The 18104-nt window shown below is 30.5% G+C and overlaps 2 protein-coding genes across 2 annotated transcripts in view; one reads left to right on the top strand and one right to left on the bottom strand.

Moving 5' to 3' along the window:
- The window catches only part of LOC143072258 (protein-lysine N-trimethyltransferase SMYD5-like), a 48257-nt gene extending 41516 nt beyond the window's left edge, over nucleotides 1-6741 (top strand). The window contains exons 8-12 of the mRNA XM_076247114.1: nucleotides 1277-1383; nucleotides 3749-3805; nucleotides 4103-4197; nucleotides 5545-5615; nucleotides 6613-6741. Coding sequence (XP_076103229.1) covers nucleotides 1277-1383; nucleotides 3749-3805; nucleotides 4103-4197; nucleotides 5545-5615; nucleotides 6613-6721 — 439 coding nt within the window. The 3' untranslated portion in view covers nucleotides 6722-6741. The remainder of the gene's footprint in view (nucleotides 1-1276; nucleotides 1384-3748; nucleotides 3806-4102; nucleotides 4198-5544; nucleotides 5616-6612) is intronic.
- A 1281-nt stretch (nucleotides 6742-8022) lies between these two features.
- Nucleotides 8023-17976, bottom strand: LOC143072254 (golgin subfamily A member 7-like). The gene is made up of 5 exons (XM_076247111.1): nucleotides 17819-17976; nucleotides 13545-13666; nucleotides 12871-13023; nucleotides 12171-12272; nucleotides 8023-11663 (listed from the first exon to the last, which is right to left on the bottom strand). The coding sequence occupies exons 2-5, from the start codon at nucleotides 13662-13664 to the stop codon at nucleotides 11625-11627; spliced, it is 414 nt and encodes a 137-aa protein (XP_076103226.1). The 5' UTR covers nucleotides 13665-13666; nucleotides 17819-17976; the 3' UTR covers nucleotides 8023-11624.
- Nucleotides 17977-18104: the final 128 nt, after the last annotated feature.

Here is an 18104-nt window from a genome sequence, read left to right as displayed (position 1 = left end):
AACAATAGTACACAAAACACAACATAGAAAACTAAAGACTGAGCAACAGGATCCCCACCAAAAACTGGGGTTGATCTCAGGTGCTCCAAAAGGGTATTAAGCAGATCCTGCTCCACATGTAATTGTCATGCTAAAGGTGATAGGTAGAAATTTGAATTGCTAGAAAAAAGGTAGAAATTTGAATTGCTAGAAATATGTCCATACTAAGCTCCCATAAAATTTTTCTTTCCAAAAGTTTTCTATATTTATAAGGATCAGACATTATTTGAATCAAAACATCTTATATGTAGTAAAATATATTTGAAATTACAATATGTTGTTAATAAGTTTCCATGGGAGATAACCTAACATCATTGTTCTTTTGACTATAGAAGACTTTGTGAAAGAAAAATTGATTATCTCCCATGGAAACTTCCTAACAACGTAATGTAATTTCACATATATTTTACTTATTACATCGGAAAAGTTTGCGTTGTTTATCACTGATCATAATTTGTCATTTTCAGTTGCAAAAAATTGTTTAGAAATATTTTTTTGGTTTTTGTGCACCTGTTATTATGGAATTGTTTGAGGATTTTTTTTTTCTCATTTTCCAGACTTCGGAACTTAGTCATTTTTCAACTATTCAAATGTTCAGTGTAGAGCATGTTTCATTGGTACCAAGCATTCTGTGCAACCATGCCATTTGAGTCTGATCTATTTTTTTCATTTTTTGCAGAAACTATTGCAGATAGATCAGAATATTTAAATAGTAAAAATGATTTGCAAAATAAGTTCTATGAAAAAGTCCCCACATGGCTGAAATTGTCAGTCATTTCCTTATAAGAGACATTGCCCTTGAATGACAATTTTAGTCATTTTTTGTGTGTTTTTCGCTATAATCTTAAAAGCTATAATAGAAAGAGAAATATTTTGACTACCAATTATGAACAGCCTAACAAGATTACAATTTACTCAACATGGCCCAAACCATTAGTGGACCCTATAAGAGTGATTGCTGTTGAATTACTTTTTTAGGGGAAAGGATTTCATTTGGCAATGCAATCAAACCCTTTTCCCATTGGGTAAATAAATATATCTTCCAGGCCTTATCTCTTCCTTTTTGAGAGTTAAAACAAAATAGTGCTGTGAGGTGAACATGCTTTGGATCCTATCCACACCATGTCATGCAATTTATTTACATGGCGTTGTCAGTTCTTTTCAACTTATCTTTTTAACCCTTTATACATTGCTACTAAAAGGATTGGAGAATAATTGAAACAAATTGTTATTACAGTTCTATAAGTGTGTGGGTGAAGAATTGTGAGGATTTAGCCATACCAGATGAAGAGAAAGAACAACTGGATGCTTTTATTGATCAACTGTATGAAGATATGGATAAAGGTATTGTGAAGTTAAAAATATAATGAAAGGAAAAGATATTTTTTAACAAATTTTATTTTAGATCATTTGTAATCAATGATATCAGTTAGTAAGAAGATCAAATCTTGTGTCATTAAATCAAAAGAAATTTCTTACAAAGAATCAACAATTTATGGCTGTCAGTATATCAAATACAGTTCTAAATATATTCATTTGATCTCTCTGGTAGTATTTAAGAAAACAACTCTTAACTCAGACCTGTTAAATGTGGTCCATGTTGTTGCATTGTATTGTTTTCAATATTGTTAAAAGAAGCTTCAATTGGTTTAACAATTTTTTTACTTAAAAATGTTGAGCCAGAAGTATGAGATTTGATTCAGAATATAAAAGAGCTTCTCTGTTGTTATTTTACTTCATCATGGCAGAATCATGTGATTTGATTATTTTAATATGTTCGTAACTATTTGAATTTATAATCATTTAAGTTCATATTATGTTATTCACATTCCTACTTTTTTGGAAATCACATCGGCATCATTTACATGTATTTTCACTGGTACCAATTTGTGTGGATTTAGAAAAAAAAATGTATATTTACAAATACAATATACAAGATTTTGTAAATCTGTCAAAGTCAGCATTCAATATAAAAAAGAAGATGTGGTATGATTGCCAATGATACAACTCTTCACAAGAGACCAAATGACACAGAAATTAACAACTATAGGTCACCGTACAGCCTTCAACAATGAGCAAATCCCATACTGCATAGTCAGCTATAAAAGGCCCCGAGAAAAATAACAGCCTGATTTATGTACAAAAAAATGAACGAAAAACAATTATGTAACAGCAACAAACGACAACCACTGAATTACAGGCTCCTGACTTGGGTCAGGCACAAGCATGTGGAATGTGGCTGGGTTAAACATGTTAGCGGGATCCCAACACTCTCTCTAACCTGGGACAGTGGTGTAACAGTACAACATAAGAACAAACTAAAAAATCAGTTGAAAAAGGCTTAACTCATCAGATGGGTACAAATAGAAATACATCTAACAAAAAACACAGAGTGGACGTGGCTGGGTACTTGTACATCCCAACAACAAAAAGACACTAAGTACAGATCTGAGAGTATTCGCAGTTACTGACAGCTAGTTCAAAGCCAATAACAACTTATAAAAAAATCATGCATATAAGACTAAATTATCAATCAGTACACATCCAACGTCCAATGGATTAAGTGTAAAGACGTCATAAACAGTCAGAGAAAAACATGACCTTGTGCAATGCTAAGATACAGGTATCGACAGATTGTAGATCCGTGAATGTGCATATGTATGTAACAATAATTTTTCAGTTTGCTTTTAATTTACTGATAACAAAATCTTAAAGTAAAGATAAGTGTACAAGGACTGTTTCTAAATTTCCAGGCACGGTAAACAACATCTCCATAAAAATGAGGATGTGCTATCCAGTTTGAAATAAATTTTCTACAGGTTCAAACAAACTTCGAAACCAAATATTTATATCTATTGAAGAATTTAGTAAAGGTTTTAAGTAATTTGTGGTAACAAGCCTATAGAAAGTTTATTCTTCGAACTTTTAAATTCAAGCCACGAAATCAACACACAGTGTTCTCCCCAGAAGTTTTAAATAGCACCATGGAAATTAACATAGCACTGGATTTCCCAAAAATATAGCACCATGGCCCCTATAGGCTATACATTCTATTATAAAATCATCCAAGATAGCACCAGGGTACCATGGTGCTTTAAGGCCCCGGTGAGAACACTGCCCAGGAACAATAATCCACAGTAAGAACATTTACTTAAATTTGTGACATAACCAATTTTAACATGAATATGGCTTTTTTTTTGCTTTCTTGAAATACAGGAACACTACTTCTAAATGGAAGTAACACTTTATAAATTTTGTATGTTCGAAGGGCTTTTTTAGATTAATCTTCATCAGGAATGCTCAAACCAAAACATTTAAAAACAAGGAAATGTATAAATAAATTGAAACGTTAAGACCTACATGAACAAATGGGACTAAAAAAAAGATTAGCCAAATTCATCATAGGTCAACTTTGCCTAAGGGATAGGAGACTAGCTTAGTTTCTTGGTAATTTCTTAAACTATCCAAGATGTTGTTTAATGACTTAGATTGAAATTATGATTTAAACAAAGTGGAACAAAAAGTTGTTCAATCATTAAAGATTACAATGAATCGAACAGGTGATGATTTTTACATATGCAGGAGGTGGCTGCATCATCATGATCATGCATTCTTGGTGTAGCTAGTGCTTCAGTACTAATACTTTAAAAAAAATTCTATTTGTGATGTACAAGATGTTTTTGTAATGTTGATAGAATTATGATTTCAGTATCTGGAACATTCTTAGACTGTGAAGGTTCTGGCTTATATCTACTTCAAAGTACATGTAAGTATTAAAATATATGACAATTTGTAAAAATCATACCAATGTTGATTCAAAGAACTTTATAAATTATTTTGTTTACAGAATTCAAAAATCATGAAATTATATCAATTCAATTGCAAATGTATGGTAAAAATGTAACCTTTGTGAGGATTGTTTAAAAATTATCTATATTTAATATTCAATACACTAAAACTTGCTTAAAATTATAAATCATACACAGAACTTATTTTAATTTTATTGAAACAATAACATAATAAAAGTTTGATAATTTTATGATCTATACATATTTTTTTTCAGGTAACCACAGTTGCATACCAAATGCAGAAATAACTTTTCCAAACAACAACCACAAGTTAGTCCTGGTGGCTAAGGAAAATATCAGTCAAGGGGAGGTAAGTCTTCAAAACTGTATTCCCTCTTATATATGTGTTTTGTTGCTTATTGTAGTAAAACATGTATCAAAAGTGTAGGAAAAAAGAAAATTGTTCTTTTAATAAGTGGACTTTTTACTTCTGGTTGAAAAATAAGCACACAAAGGAGATCGCAAATAAATTAATCTTAAGTTTAATCCCTTAATTAAACTGTTAAGTGATAAATATTTTTCTCTTGTTTTACCCGATTTATACTTTTCCTGACTTTTTTTTTGTAAATCAACATGAGGTTTGTTTGATCACAGCTCTTCATTGGTCAGAATTCAATTATGCTGTCAAATTTGCTTTCCTCTGAATTATCCGAAAAAATGCACAGCAAGTCTTGCATTTTAGATTTGAAAATTAAACTAACTTGAGTGTAGTCATTTCATACTCAATCAAGGGGTAGAATATATATTTATATATTAGATTTGTACTACCACATACTTATATCAAAGTCCAGAATTGAATTATCATAAATAAAGATATTTCAATTTCCAATAACATTAAAGCACAAAGAAGGATAAGGCCAATATTAGCTTTAAAAAAAAATCAAAATGAAAATATTTTAACAGGAATTTTGTGATACAATAGGCAAGTGATTATACTTTTTACAAAACATAATCGTGCAATTGTTTCATAAAATTTGCATTGATAAAGTAACCTATATATTAAAGGAATTTTTTTTAAAAAGTGCATAAACATATACAAAGCACAAATAGTGTTAATAGTAAGTATGAATGGACATATGTCCAACAAAAATATTTTGTGAACATATTAGTATAATGCTTTTCTAAATTTTTTACAACTTTATGACCCTATATTGCATTAGATAATGGCTATTAAAGGGATTTGTCCGAAATTGACCCCATGAAAATTTATTAGAGAAAAATGTCCTAAATACTCCAAAGAAATTAGTATGTGTGCAATTGCCAACTGTTGCAACCTAATACTTGTCTACCAAAATATAAAAGGGTTACTAACCACAAAAAAAAACCAACTATGAGTTCTTGTTGTTACTTTTCTTTGTTGCTATGAATGTCTATTTTTTTGGTCGTAATCAGGTGTTGGGAAATTGTTTTAAAATACTTTCAACAAATTTGGATTGTAAATAATAACTAGGAGAGTCATCAGTGTTTGAGTTTTCCATTTTAAAATCTAGCTTTGAGTTAGTATACTTTACTATTTATTCCATAATGTACTTCAGTACCACTGTAATTTGTGAAATTACTTTACTTTTAATTAAATTTGAAATTACTTTACTTTTAATTAAAATTGAAATTACTTTACTTTTAATTAAAATTCATTATTTTAATTTCATTGTTATAGGAAATTTGCACCTGCTACTTGAGTGAATGTGATGTTTCCAGAAGTAGACATAGTAGACAGAAATTTTTAAAGTAAGTTTTAATTTTGTAAAATATATTTCGCCCATATTTTTAAGCTTGATTGATAGATGGATGTTTGACGACATGCTGGTATATTTCAGCCTGAACATTGAATAGAACTAAAAATACAGGCTGAACTTGGTTTTCAATGTCCTAACTGAGAACAAAATAGAATATCAAAATCATGTGCATTCAGAACGAAAAATTTTCAAAAATCATGAGGCGACATTAGGGAATTTTACTGAAAATCGAAGGCAAAACTTCTTTTTGATGCGACCTTAGATTAATGTCTGGAATTCAAGGGCAATAATCTCGCTCTCTTTTGCCTGGTGTTGTGAGACCTTAACAGTTAGCAGGGAGACAAATACTCCAGTCAAACGTGACTGAGCTACTTTTGTCTACTTCTGTAAATAAATTAGAAAATAACTGTGTGTTCCTGTTACTTCAGAAAGTGTTTTGGTGACTGTTAAAAACGTATCTGCAACTATTTTTGAGTTCAGATGTATTGGAGATAATTTTAAAAAAGTGTACTTTCAAATTACTAGTTTAAATAAAATTTGAAAATAACTGTGTTCCAGTTACTTCAGAAATTGTTTTTGATGACTGTTAAAAACATATCTGGAAATTTTTTTTAAGTTCAGAAGTATTGTAGATATTTTTAAAAAAGTGTACTTTAAATTTTTTGAGACAGCTTGCATTTGTGTGGTTATGTGAACGAAGTTTGTGGTGAATTTTTTGTTTGATCATTTCTTTCTCAAAGACTCTTATTTTATGAGGGAAAATTGCAATTGAAAATCGTAGCATTGTTGATAGTACATTATGTCATAAATATTATTTTCCAAGTAATGAGAGACACACAGAAAATGTATTTTAGAAATTTTACGGAATCTTAATCAGTCTTCATCTATGTCAGTATGTAATTTTGAGTGGGAACTTCTCTTTAGTATTGTATACATTTCTTGATATCATTTAAAAGTTCAAATTCTCTATCGAATTATATCTTCTTCAGAGAGAATTACCTTTTTACCTGTGGATGTGTGAAGTGTTTGTCCGAAGCAGATCAAGCAGATGTCACATCAGAGGAAGAAGAAGAGGATGAAGAAAATGATATGGAATAATAAAAAAAACATTTTACTTATGTTTTTGTTGTTGATCCTTCACATTAATGTGATCATGGAGGTATACTGTATAGATAACTTGGCCTGATATAATATGCTGGTGTTCACATTTGTTTTATTGTCACATGGCAAATTGACCTATGGGAATAATCTGTCAGTTTTTTTTCCCGTTTTTTTTTGGGAATAGTCACAGGGCACATCAAGATATTTGTTAAGATTACGATAGGAAAGAATTGGCTAGTATATACTTCTTGTTTTCACAGGGCACATTAGATATGAAATTCAAAAGCTGGCTTTACCTTTTGGGTGATTTTCTCAGGGCAATTAGTTAGCTTGGCTTGATATTAGCTGGTATTTGCCTTTTAGGTGTTTGTCACCTGGCACTTCAAAACATTTGTTGAATAAGTGATACTTTCAGAGCACCAGAGAGCTTATTGTATATTGTTTCTCAACCTTTTCTGTGTGTAATGTTTTGACAAGTGCTGTTTGTCTGTTACTCTATTTTACTTTGAGCATCATACATGGTATAACAATAAGATTTGCCGATGAGACATCTCTCCACCAGAGACCAAATAACACAGAAATGAACAACTATAGGTCACCATACGGCCTACAAGTAAAACTCAAATTGCATAGTCAGTGTTATATGGCCACAAATTAACAAATGTAAAACAAGAAAACAAATGGCCTGATTTGTTTACAAAAGAATGAATGAAATAAAATTGCTATACAGCAACAAATGACAACCACTGAATTAAAGTGTCCTGACTTGGGATAAGCACATACAGAGTGTGGTGGGGTTAAACTACTTTGAAGGTGTGACAACCCTCCGATAACCTGTGACAGTGATAACAGTAAGAACATGGTATTTGTTTTTGTTATCCTATAAACTTTTGAAATTCCCTTTGGTATCTATTCAAGGATATCAAAAACTGGTACAGCCTGTTTGGGGATTGTCACATGTTGCATAAACAAATTTGTTCTTTTTTAAATTGTTTCAGAGCACATCGAGATTTATGTTCGATAACTTAACAGAAAATATAAAGCACTGATATTTAATTCCTTATATTAACCAGTTGATTTTTTAGCTCACCTGGCCCGAAGGAATATTCACATAGACCAAGGTGAGTGATACAGGCTCTTTAGAGCCTCTAGTTTTGTTTATTTGTGTTGATGATCAACAAGTGAACCAGTAAATGCATGCAATACTATCCAAACTCAAAAATAAACAAAACACTGTCTTTTTTTACCAGACTTTAATGATGATATCAAAACAAAATTGCACTGATTACATATTACAATGCTGATTCTAAAGATACTGAAGCATAAACAAGATTATTGATGCCTGGGATTCAGAGATCATGTATAGGAATAAGAAATTATTTTAACACAATTTTTTTTTAAACTCTTACAAATAACAATGTTTGGTTGTACTTGCATTATACTGTTTTTGACAATCATGATATCGATATTAAATTTTGTTTTAAAAAAAAACAGGAAAAAATATCTTCAATTACACAAAGATAATTTCTAGTATTTTTTTTAATTATTTTTTTCTTTAGTATTCTAGCAAATGTAACCACAAAACTCATATATTATTTTAAAGTACTTAAAGGTGAAACCAGGCAATGTAAGATAAAAATAATTGATAAATATTTGATTTTGGAAAAACATTATGTTCACATATAATATTGCAACGTAAATTGGTTTTCGTGTGTAAACGTATTTTTCTTTCATAATCTGTCTCATGACGTTATACCCCGCTAGCTCCGCCGTTTACATTACTGGTAGAGAGGGTTCGGCCTGTGCTTTCGCTCCAGGACTTCTGACAGCATACTGACAATACAACGAAACAGTAAATTCATAAAAATAATAACAAGACTCGTATCTTTTATTCTCGAAATCATGAATGATGAACTATAATTAGATATTTTCTTTTGATTACTTATTATATATGGTGAGTTATTTTCTATCAAAATATTACTAGTATTGTATTATTTGTATAGTTATGTTATGGTATTGGCTTTTGCTTCTATAAATAGACCAGGAACAAAACTTTTTAAAAAGAGGAGTTTTAAAGTTAATTTGAATTCAATAATCACATTAAATTTAGACGTGAGCAAGCTGGAAGAACACGTTTTGACAGGGTGTATTTAAAGGCTTTCATTGTATTTCATTACATTCAAAGATTTTTGACAAAAACAAATAATCCTTTATCGTAAGTGTAATGACTTCATTTCCGACATTTTTGAAATTTAAAAAAAAAAAAGAGAGTGCACATTCTGCGTATTTTTCTAAAAATTTAATTTTAATGTAATGATACAATTTTATTAAATGAGCAGTTTTATGGGTTGAAAATAGTAAAGCAAAAGGAAAGTTAAAATGAAAATCTAATCATAATATTTGACTTTGTAATTGTACTAACACTTATAATCAAGTCATATAGGTTCACAACATACTGAAACAAATCATACCATAGCTTTCACAAATGAATCCTGAATTCAATAAATGAGAAAAAAAATGCACCAAGTAAATACTGGAAAGAGTTATGATACAACAACAATTATGAATCAGATTTATTCAATACAACAATATCTAACAATTAGGGGTGGGGATAGGTGTATCATGGTAAATGGGAGCTTTTCTCATTAACATAAGTCTGAAGAGCTAAATAAAAAATATAAGATTTTTCTATGTACATAGAAAATAATGATGATGGAAAACACATTCATTTCACATTTCAAACAAAAAAAATTGTGACCTGATGGAAATTAAGGAAGGATTTTGGACATAAGCCCTCATACAGTTCAGTTATGCTACATATTTTTTTTTTATAATCTAGTCAGGGATCTTCAGGATTACACAAAAATTGCCTCAGATAAATGATACAGCCACAAAATGACAACACTCATGAAGTGTTATTTAAAAACAAACTGTGGGGGTAGTTGCCTTATAGCCCATACACTTTTTGAAACTGTAGTACAATAATTATGAAGTGTGTTGCTACATTCATTACAGCTTTATAATCATGTGGAAACTAAAGACAAAATATACATGGAAATTAGAAGAAAACTAGAAATCATATGCATCATGTAAAAATATGATTTAAATACCGCTCTGGTTCTTTTAAATTCTAATTATTATGATCACAATGTCTGACTAAATTATTTACTAATTAAGTATTTAAAGATATTTTCTATTTCTATGCAAGTATTTGAGCTCAGTATTTTGGAAGAAAACAATAACTCATCACTCTTCAGACTATTATGAAAAATTCATCTATATATATATATATATATAAGTACGTCTGAGTCGGGTTGATGTTTAGACGAGTTATATATATATATATATATATACACATGAGGAGATATATTTTTAAATAGGGCTTTCACTTTATCAAAGATATAATTTCTGAAAAACAATAGAATAAACTCATCCAGTATAAAGACGAGGAGAATTTACTGACCATTTTTTCAAACATCTACAAAGAAGATGTGGTATAACCTGCTCTTTTGTGATCTAGAATGTATAAAAAATCTTAGTCATAGCAAAGAATAAGATGACTGATTGAAATACAACATGAATGCACCTGTATTTGGAAGAATAAAACATACACAAACAATGTACAAAAAAATAATAATTGGTATATGGCATCTCCGTTTTCCATCCTTCACAAACCTCAAGCTTATATCACAGTCAAATTATGTCTCAAAATGTCACAACTATAAACTAAATAAAATATTTTACAATAAAAAACATGAAAACATACAAATATGAATATATGATTGACGACCTGTGTAAACATGATTTTGATATAAGTCACATGTCAACCTCTTTGTTTCAATCTGGAAAGATAAATAAAGTCAGAATTTATATACATCAAGTACTTCTGGAAGTACTTTCCAAAAACTACAATTTCATCCAGAAAAGTTATCTACATTGTAGTGTATATCATACGTAGTATATATATGAAAAATAAATACATACATCATAATGAAATGTCTGTGATACATTGTATATCATTTGAAAAACAAGGATGTGTCAATAGTACATGGATGCCCCACTCATACTATCATTTTCTATGTTCAGTGGAATTGGGTTCAAAAATCTAATGTGACAATGAAATATGAAAGATCATACATGTATCATAGGAAAGATGTGAATTAAGTTTCAGGTTGATTGGACCAGAAAACATTATGCCTACAAATTGGGCATAAAAACAATGGCGAAAAATTTGAAATGGAAAATTTTGATCTTATGTACATCCATTTCTACGACAGGATAGTAATCACTTAAAGGATCTCATTAATGATACACAGAGAAGATAACAAATGATGATGGTTATGTCTTTAAAAAAATTTGTTAAAAATGTATGAATTATGAAATATTCAATTCTCATTAAATAAGTTAAATTAGTTCAACCCTTAATAACACCTAGTTATATCAGAAACAAGTTCCATAATGCAACATAATTTTTGAATTAATCAGTTGATTGACGTTAGCATTACACATATTTTGAATGTTTTCATATAATCATGTATGAAGTTATTGGACTTACCAAATTAAGTAAAATTAAATTAATTTTTTTTTTAAACATGAGATCAATTGTACGTTATATACATGTACATGAATTTAATAGTTTTTTTTCTATAAAATTGGTAAAAGAAAACAGGTAATAAAATGAAAAAGGCTGTAAAAGTTTAAATGTATGGAAACCTGATTCTGAGTTGAAGTTTAGCAGCAGTACATTAATATCTAACAATATTTTAACTTAAATTTAAAGACTTTTTTTTTACAATCTGACAATTTGCACTAAGTATATCATTCAATAAAATGATAGCTGTTCTGAAGAAAAAACTATTCACAGATAGAAGACAATGAATAAAGTTCTGACATCTTTTCCTCATCTTCCATTGTTTTCAGTCAATAAACATATCTCAAGCTGAAAATTAGTTAAGGAAAAGTTAACATAATGTATGATAAATGGACTTGCTGGGAAATGTACACAAGACAACTCAAGAAAACAAAAACATTGCAAAGGTTTCTGCAGAACATTGTTCCAATACAGTACATTTGTCACTTACTGATTTGAATGCGTTATTACACACTTTTAAACAAATAAGTCCCTTTGCCAATCTTACACTTGTTCTATACCAGACAAAATTGGCCCTTGTCATGTATGTACACTGCATGATAAGTTGAAAGTGATATATCAGATTTTTTTCAATGTTTATTGAAAATAACTTCTTGTGTCAAAAGTATTTTAATAGCTTCTAACAACAAATTAAATGTCATTAAAATAGATATGAAATAAATTCATTTCCTTTTTAATTATTCAAAGCCATGTCACATAAAGATTCTTCAAAATTGAATAAATTGATGAATGCCTAGTTAATGATGGCAATAGCCAAGACTGGCCCTTCAGCCAGATGAGGAAATAAAAGGATACAGTTCTTAGTCCTCTTTCTACTGGATCAACCAACATCAGTCCTCTAGGTACATAGTAATCTTGGTTTTGTTCTGCGATGAATTTGGTTATTTTCTTTAACATCTACAAAATTAAATTAAAGACATGTTGCCTTGTGTGCAAGATTTGTAATGTGAAAGTAAACATTAAACTATTTATATCAATATGAACTTTTTTAGTTCCCATGGTCAAGAAATAAATGCTTTTTTTTTTAGTTTCTCAATTGGGTTTATTTTTCAGAAAAAATGTATTGCTACATTATAATTTGTTTTTATGTCTCGATTTTCCATATATACAAATGTATCAAAATTACATTTGGTGCACACAAAAGATTTTCCAATTGTTTACAAGTGTCTTTAATCCAAAACTAAATTTTATGCCAATGTTACTACAAAATAACAAAATTAACACTCAATTCAGTAATTTAGCACAAGTTAAATGTCTTCAAACATATAAAACATAAAATTGCAGCAGCAGCTTTTTAAGGGAAAGTAATACAAGTATTTACACATATTGCTTTTTATATTGCTTTCTCTTTAATACAAAGTTTTTTCAGAGCTAACGATTAATTTGCAGCTTCCTTCTGAAATTTACAAATCAAAATTTGTAGTTCTATATACTGTACACATGTACATATGTTATAACAACTACAACCAGTAAGGGCTTAATAAATGAACTTTACCTTTTCATAATGTGTATCAAAACATATATAACTTGTATAAGCTGTTAGACATGCCAAACAGCTTTCACAATAATTTCTCCCTCCTAAGGTTTCTGCTTCACTGAACATGCTATTCAGTTGAGTAATAGTTCTCACAAATACATCAGTCTCCAGCTGTAAAAATAGCAACAAGATTTTAAATGTTATTTTTGTTTTGAAATACGGTGAAACCTGCTTTAAGAGACCATTTAAGGGAAAGCAAAAATGTGATCTCTTAAGACAGGAGGTCTTTTATTAATACAGGTTCAATTTATATGAAATGTACTACAGAGGGATCTTAAATTGGTGCTTATTTAACACTGGTTTTTGCTTAATACGGGTGTCTCTTAAGCAGGTTTGACTGTATATACATGTAGTTTGTATAGGTTTTTCGTAGAAATAAATGTAATTGGAGGCTCTAAAGAGTCTGTGTCACTGCATTCACTCACATAGATGACAAGTCTATGCTTAGAAGTCACCTAAATTAAGCAATATATTTGACAACACATGTACATTGCATATAGTTTTCTGAAATTCAACCAAAACATCTAGGTCAACATGCATTACTATTTTAGGAGCTGTCCTATTAACAAGGGTAAGCATATGAAGATAATATTACAAACTGTGTAAATGGGAGACAATCCATATCAAATTACCTTTCCATTGAGCTCTGCTGGAAATTTAGTAAGAAATTTGACTGATGTGCCTTCTGAGAAATCTCTTTGTATAAAGACCTTCTGACAATTATTGGGTGGTATACCACTTATGTCATCCATATCTACAAAATAAATAGAAATCAAAACTAACTACATGTGTACCAAAAGTATAATAAATCTACTACATGTAAATATGTTTTTTTCTGTAAAAGTACTTTTATTTGTAGGTATCTATTTTCGTGGTTTTATGAAAAACAAGATGTAAAGTTAGTGGATTCTTAAAGGAGTAAGTCCGGTAAGGGCCGATTTTGGCCTCAAATTTCAAGTTCATCTAACGAAAGATTTTAGACACTTTTTAAACACTGAAGTGTCTATTTCAATTGATTCGATTAGTTTATGTGAAAGATGTTAACTGATTTAGTCATTAAAAACGCTCCGATTCAAGCTTAAATATGAAAAATCTATCAAATATGACGAAAAACGTCACTTTTCAGATGTTTTTTGTCAAAAATGAAAGTGGCCGCATCCGTGTTCATCCTCAACCTTTACATATGTTATCTATTATCATTAAATACAACTTACATTTCAATATTATGAATGAACACGAATGCGGCCACTTTCATTTAAGACGGAAACCGTATAAAATTTAACTAAAATGCTAAAATATTGAAGATTTCAGTAATTTAGCATGACTTAATGATGCTAGTACCCGATATATGTGCATTGCATTGTCAAAAACAGCCCATATTTATGTAGCAGAAGCATTCTACTTTCAAATGAATAGCTTAAAGATTACATTTTCACAGTTTTGTAAAACTGCTATATTTTGGGGCCAAAAAGGGGTCTTACTGAACCTACTCCTTTGTAGATTTTAGTTTTCAGGAAAAGTTTGAAGCCATCATGAAGAAGATTCTTGAAAATGATCATAAGTTGTTTTATAATGATTTGTGGTACATAGCAAATAAGGTGTTCAATTAACTCACTTGTCTTAAATTTAGAAATAAGTCAATTATCTTTGTATACAAATTGTCTCTATTGATGGAAATTGCAAAGTAAACATTTTATTGTTGCACATCATGTGTATTCAGAAATGATGACACTTATTATACAGAGACAGGGTTGGCAAAGTATTAAAAAAGACAAACCCAATATGAAATCATTTTTCTTATAGTATGCCATGTATGAGAATAATGAAGAAATAAAAAGATCATTGCATATCATCAATGGAATTCTGTCTTTCAAAGACTAGTTACACAATGTATAAGCATTTTATAGCTGACTACCGGTATGTGATATGGGTTTTGCTCATCATTGAAGGCTGTACAGTGACCTATAGTAATTATTAGTTGCTAATTTCTGTGGCATTTGGTCTCTTGAGAAGAGTTGTCTCATTGGCAATCAAACCCCATCTCCATATTTTTATGTAATTTGCTACATATCAATGTCTTATGGTAATTTGTACATATCCTTTTAAAAAAAATTCATGAGTACATTTGTATTTATTGAAGAAATGAATTTTTATCAAGTAATAAGGAATGTTAGTTTGCACTCGACAATATTATCAGCTTTTTTATATGGGTCAAAGTTCCTTGTAACAACTTAATAACAGTTATAACTCAGACCCTCTTTATCTTTTCACATAACTTAAAAGACCTAAACATATAAATTCTAAAGCCGATGCAAGTAGACATATATTAGAATATCTTTTATAATAGTAGGTAACTCAATGCTAGGAGAAAATAAGATTGAGTTATATTTCTTTATTCGGCTGTGCTCCTTCTTTGGAGGATTATAAACAGTATGTAGAAGATGGTAAATATGATCAAAAATGCCAGTCGATTATGTTATTTTTTTGTTTCAAAAATAGGGGCAGTCAAAGACAATTTTTTATGTCAAACAACATCCCTCTGACGGACTTCTGCATTGTATGCAAGACTTTTGTCTGACCACGTCAAGAGGTTCTTCAATGTTACGTATGTACCAGATGGCAGCACAGGGTTCGACACTAACGGTAGTCCGGTGCCCCCCTAAAATCTAGGAGGACTACCAAAACATGGTTAACCAGTAGTCCTGTGGACCACCTGGAAATTTGTATATGGTCTGGCTATTTCAATGCTAAAAATTGGCATAAAAGTCCTCCCAATTATGTTTACATTTTTCAAAGACAGTGATGGCATTTGGAAGAACGTAAATTTGAACGTATATTGTTATTATGAAAGCACTTTTGAGATCCGGATTTCTGATCAGAATCTTCACAGTGTTTGTAAAACATGGGATTTTCAATGTAAAATGAAAATGTCTGATAACCAAAATGTGAAGAAACTGCAGAACAGACAGCAAAGGTCAGCAATAAAAACGTAGGTGTCAGAGTTAATAAAAAAAATACTTCCCAAATGTGGATAAAAAAATTATAACCCCCAAAAAAAGAAACAGGAAGAGGTAGTTTGAAGAAAAAGCCAACAATATTTTTTGGTGGCTTTCTTATTAAAAAAAAACAACATATATGCATGTCATTCAAAATGGTATTAATTAAGGCATTTTGTTTTAGCAACGTATCCACTGAATTGCTTTCAACAGTGATGATGAAGTTGACCTCTAGTTCACAAACATTACAAAGACATTGTATCACTACAAGAAAAATCTTATAAACTGTTTGAATTGAAGAATTAATGAAAACATTGACTTATTTTTATCCTTTTTTTCTAAATAATCCTGGAATAAAAGGTCAAATAATTCCACCTAACAAGGCCTTAGAAATTGTCTCAGATTGCAGATTTTGCATTTCATTTTTCAAAATTTTCTGACGGTAAAAGTTCAGGAGTAATAAAATTTATTCACTGAATGTCAACTTTAATTTATCTGAAAAAAAAAAACCAAAATATTTTCAAAACTCAAATGAACATTTGCGTGCTTTTGAGGTGCTCAGATGGCAGGAAATTGCATCTTATTTCGAAAAATTTTCTTGGGGGGGGGGGGGGGGGCATGCCCCCAAACCCCCCTAGCTAGTTCGGGCCGCGTTGCGGCCCTCACCAGTGATAGAGGTGGACTACCAGGACTACCCAAATTTTTTTCTAGGTAGTCCTGTGGACTACATCACCTCTAATGCTAGTGTCAAACCCTGCAGCATTGTACATGCCACAGGGATGCATACAGAAAAGCGGTCAAAGCAAAGGCTGATATCGATTGGAGTTGTTCTAACTACATTATTGTAGACCAACCCTTACCAACTGAGCAACAACCTAGACCACTAAGTTTTGTAGCATACCTGTAGCCAATTTCAACAACTCAGACACAGGTCCGATGTCAAGCTCACCAGATATAATAGTTGGCAGACCTAAAATTTTCAGTGACAGTGACTCCGATACAGGTCAGGTGTTAAGCTCACCAGATATACTTATTGGCAGACCAAACCTTTTCAGTGACAGTCACTCAGATTCATAGGTCATGTGCCTTTAATCAACTTAATCACTTTACACCTACTATAATTACTTTTTATTACCTGTCATTACATGTAGTTTTCATAAAACTATTAAAGCTGTCACCGAGCGTAATAATCAATTAGCCAATTCAATAATTAAAAAGATTTCAGAAAGTTTTAAATTAATAACGTTTCAATATTGTTATTATTAGATGAACAATTTGATCATTTATAAATAATAACTTTAACTGTTTCATTTAAACTAATTAATTTAAACTGACACATTATAACCATATATACATGTAATTACACCAGGTATGACTTCTCAGTTACAAATCAACATAGTTACGAATTGACCAGGTTATGAAACGACATGCATTCGTTAAAATATGTTTGAATTAAAAAAAAAAAAATCATACATGCTGACTGTGCCCCTTTCACAGATAATGGCTAATGCCAATGCCTTCCTCATATACATGTACACCTGATTGCTTTTTGGAAATCTGTCCCGATTGAAATTTTACAACAGAAAACTATTACTTTTATAATGTGGCTTCAGATATTTTCTATTACAATTTAAGGGAACTTTTGTGATGTACAGAGATGGCAGACAAATACTGAAATAGCAATAAGGTGTATAAGTTAATTAAACGAAATGTGGTTGGTCATCTGTTGCAACTTAACACCAGTATGACCATCAAATGCAATAGTTCTGCCGTTTCGTCTATGGTCGAAATGGTGTTGTGGCCGAAACGTCTCGAAGGCACAAAAATCTTGTCAGTCTCAAATTTATCAAAAAAATAAGAGGTTTTTGGCGTACAACTTCGACTAGAAATATAGCCTGATATGAATTTACCTATGGATGACCTTTTTTCCTTGGTCTATAATTGAAAGCTGTAGGTATTTTGTAAACAGAATTAAAGCCTGTCTAAATACAAAGCATTTTCATAATAATAAATGTCAATGTTGTGACGATACGGGCATTTCCTGTTAAGTCACGTGGTACAATGTAATAATAATTTAGGACATAATCCGGATAATTTAATTCCGGAAGATTGAAAAGCCTTTTATAGAGTATAAAATGTGAAATATATCGTTCTTTCGTATTTATCTTTTAAAATTGCAATAGATAATATGTGCAA

Source organism: Mytilus galloprovincialis, chromosome 4 (genome assembly GCF_965363235.1).
Source record: "Mytilus galloprovincialis chromosome 4, xbMytGall1.hap1.1, whole genome shotgun sequence".
In the NCBI taxonomy this organism is placed as follows: Eukaryota; Metazoa; Mollusca; class Bivalvia; order Mytilida; family Mytilidae; genus Mytilus; species Mytilus galloprovincialis.
Note: the sequence above shows the minus strand (reverse complement) of the source record. Positions and strands in the feature narration are given on the sequence as shown.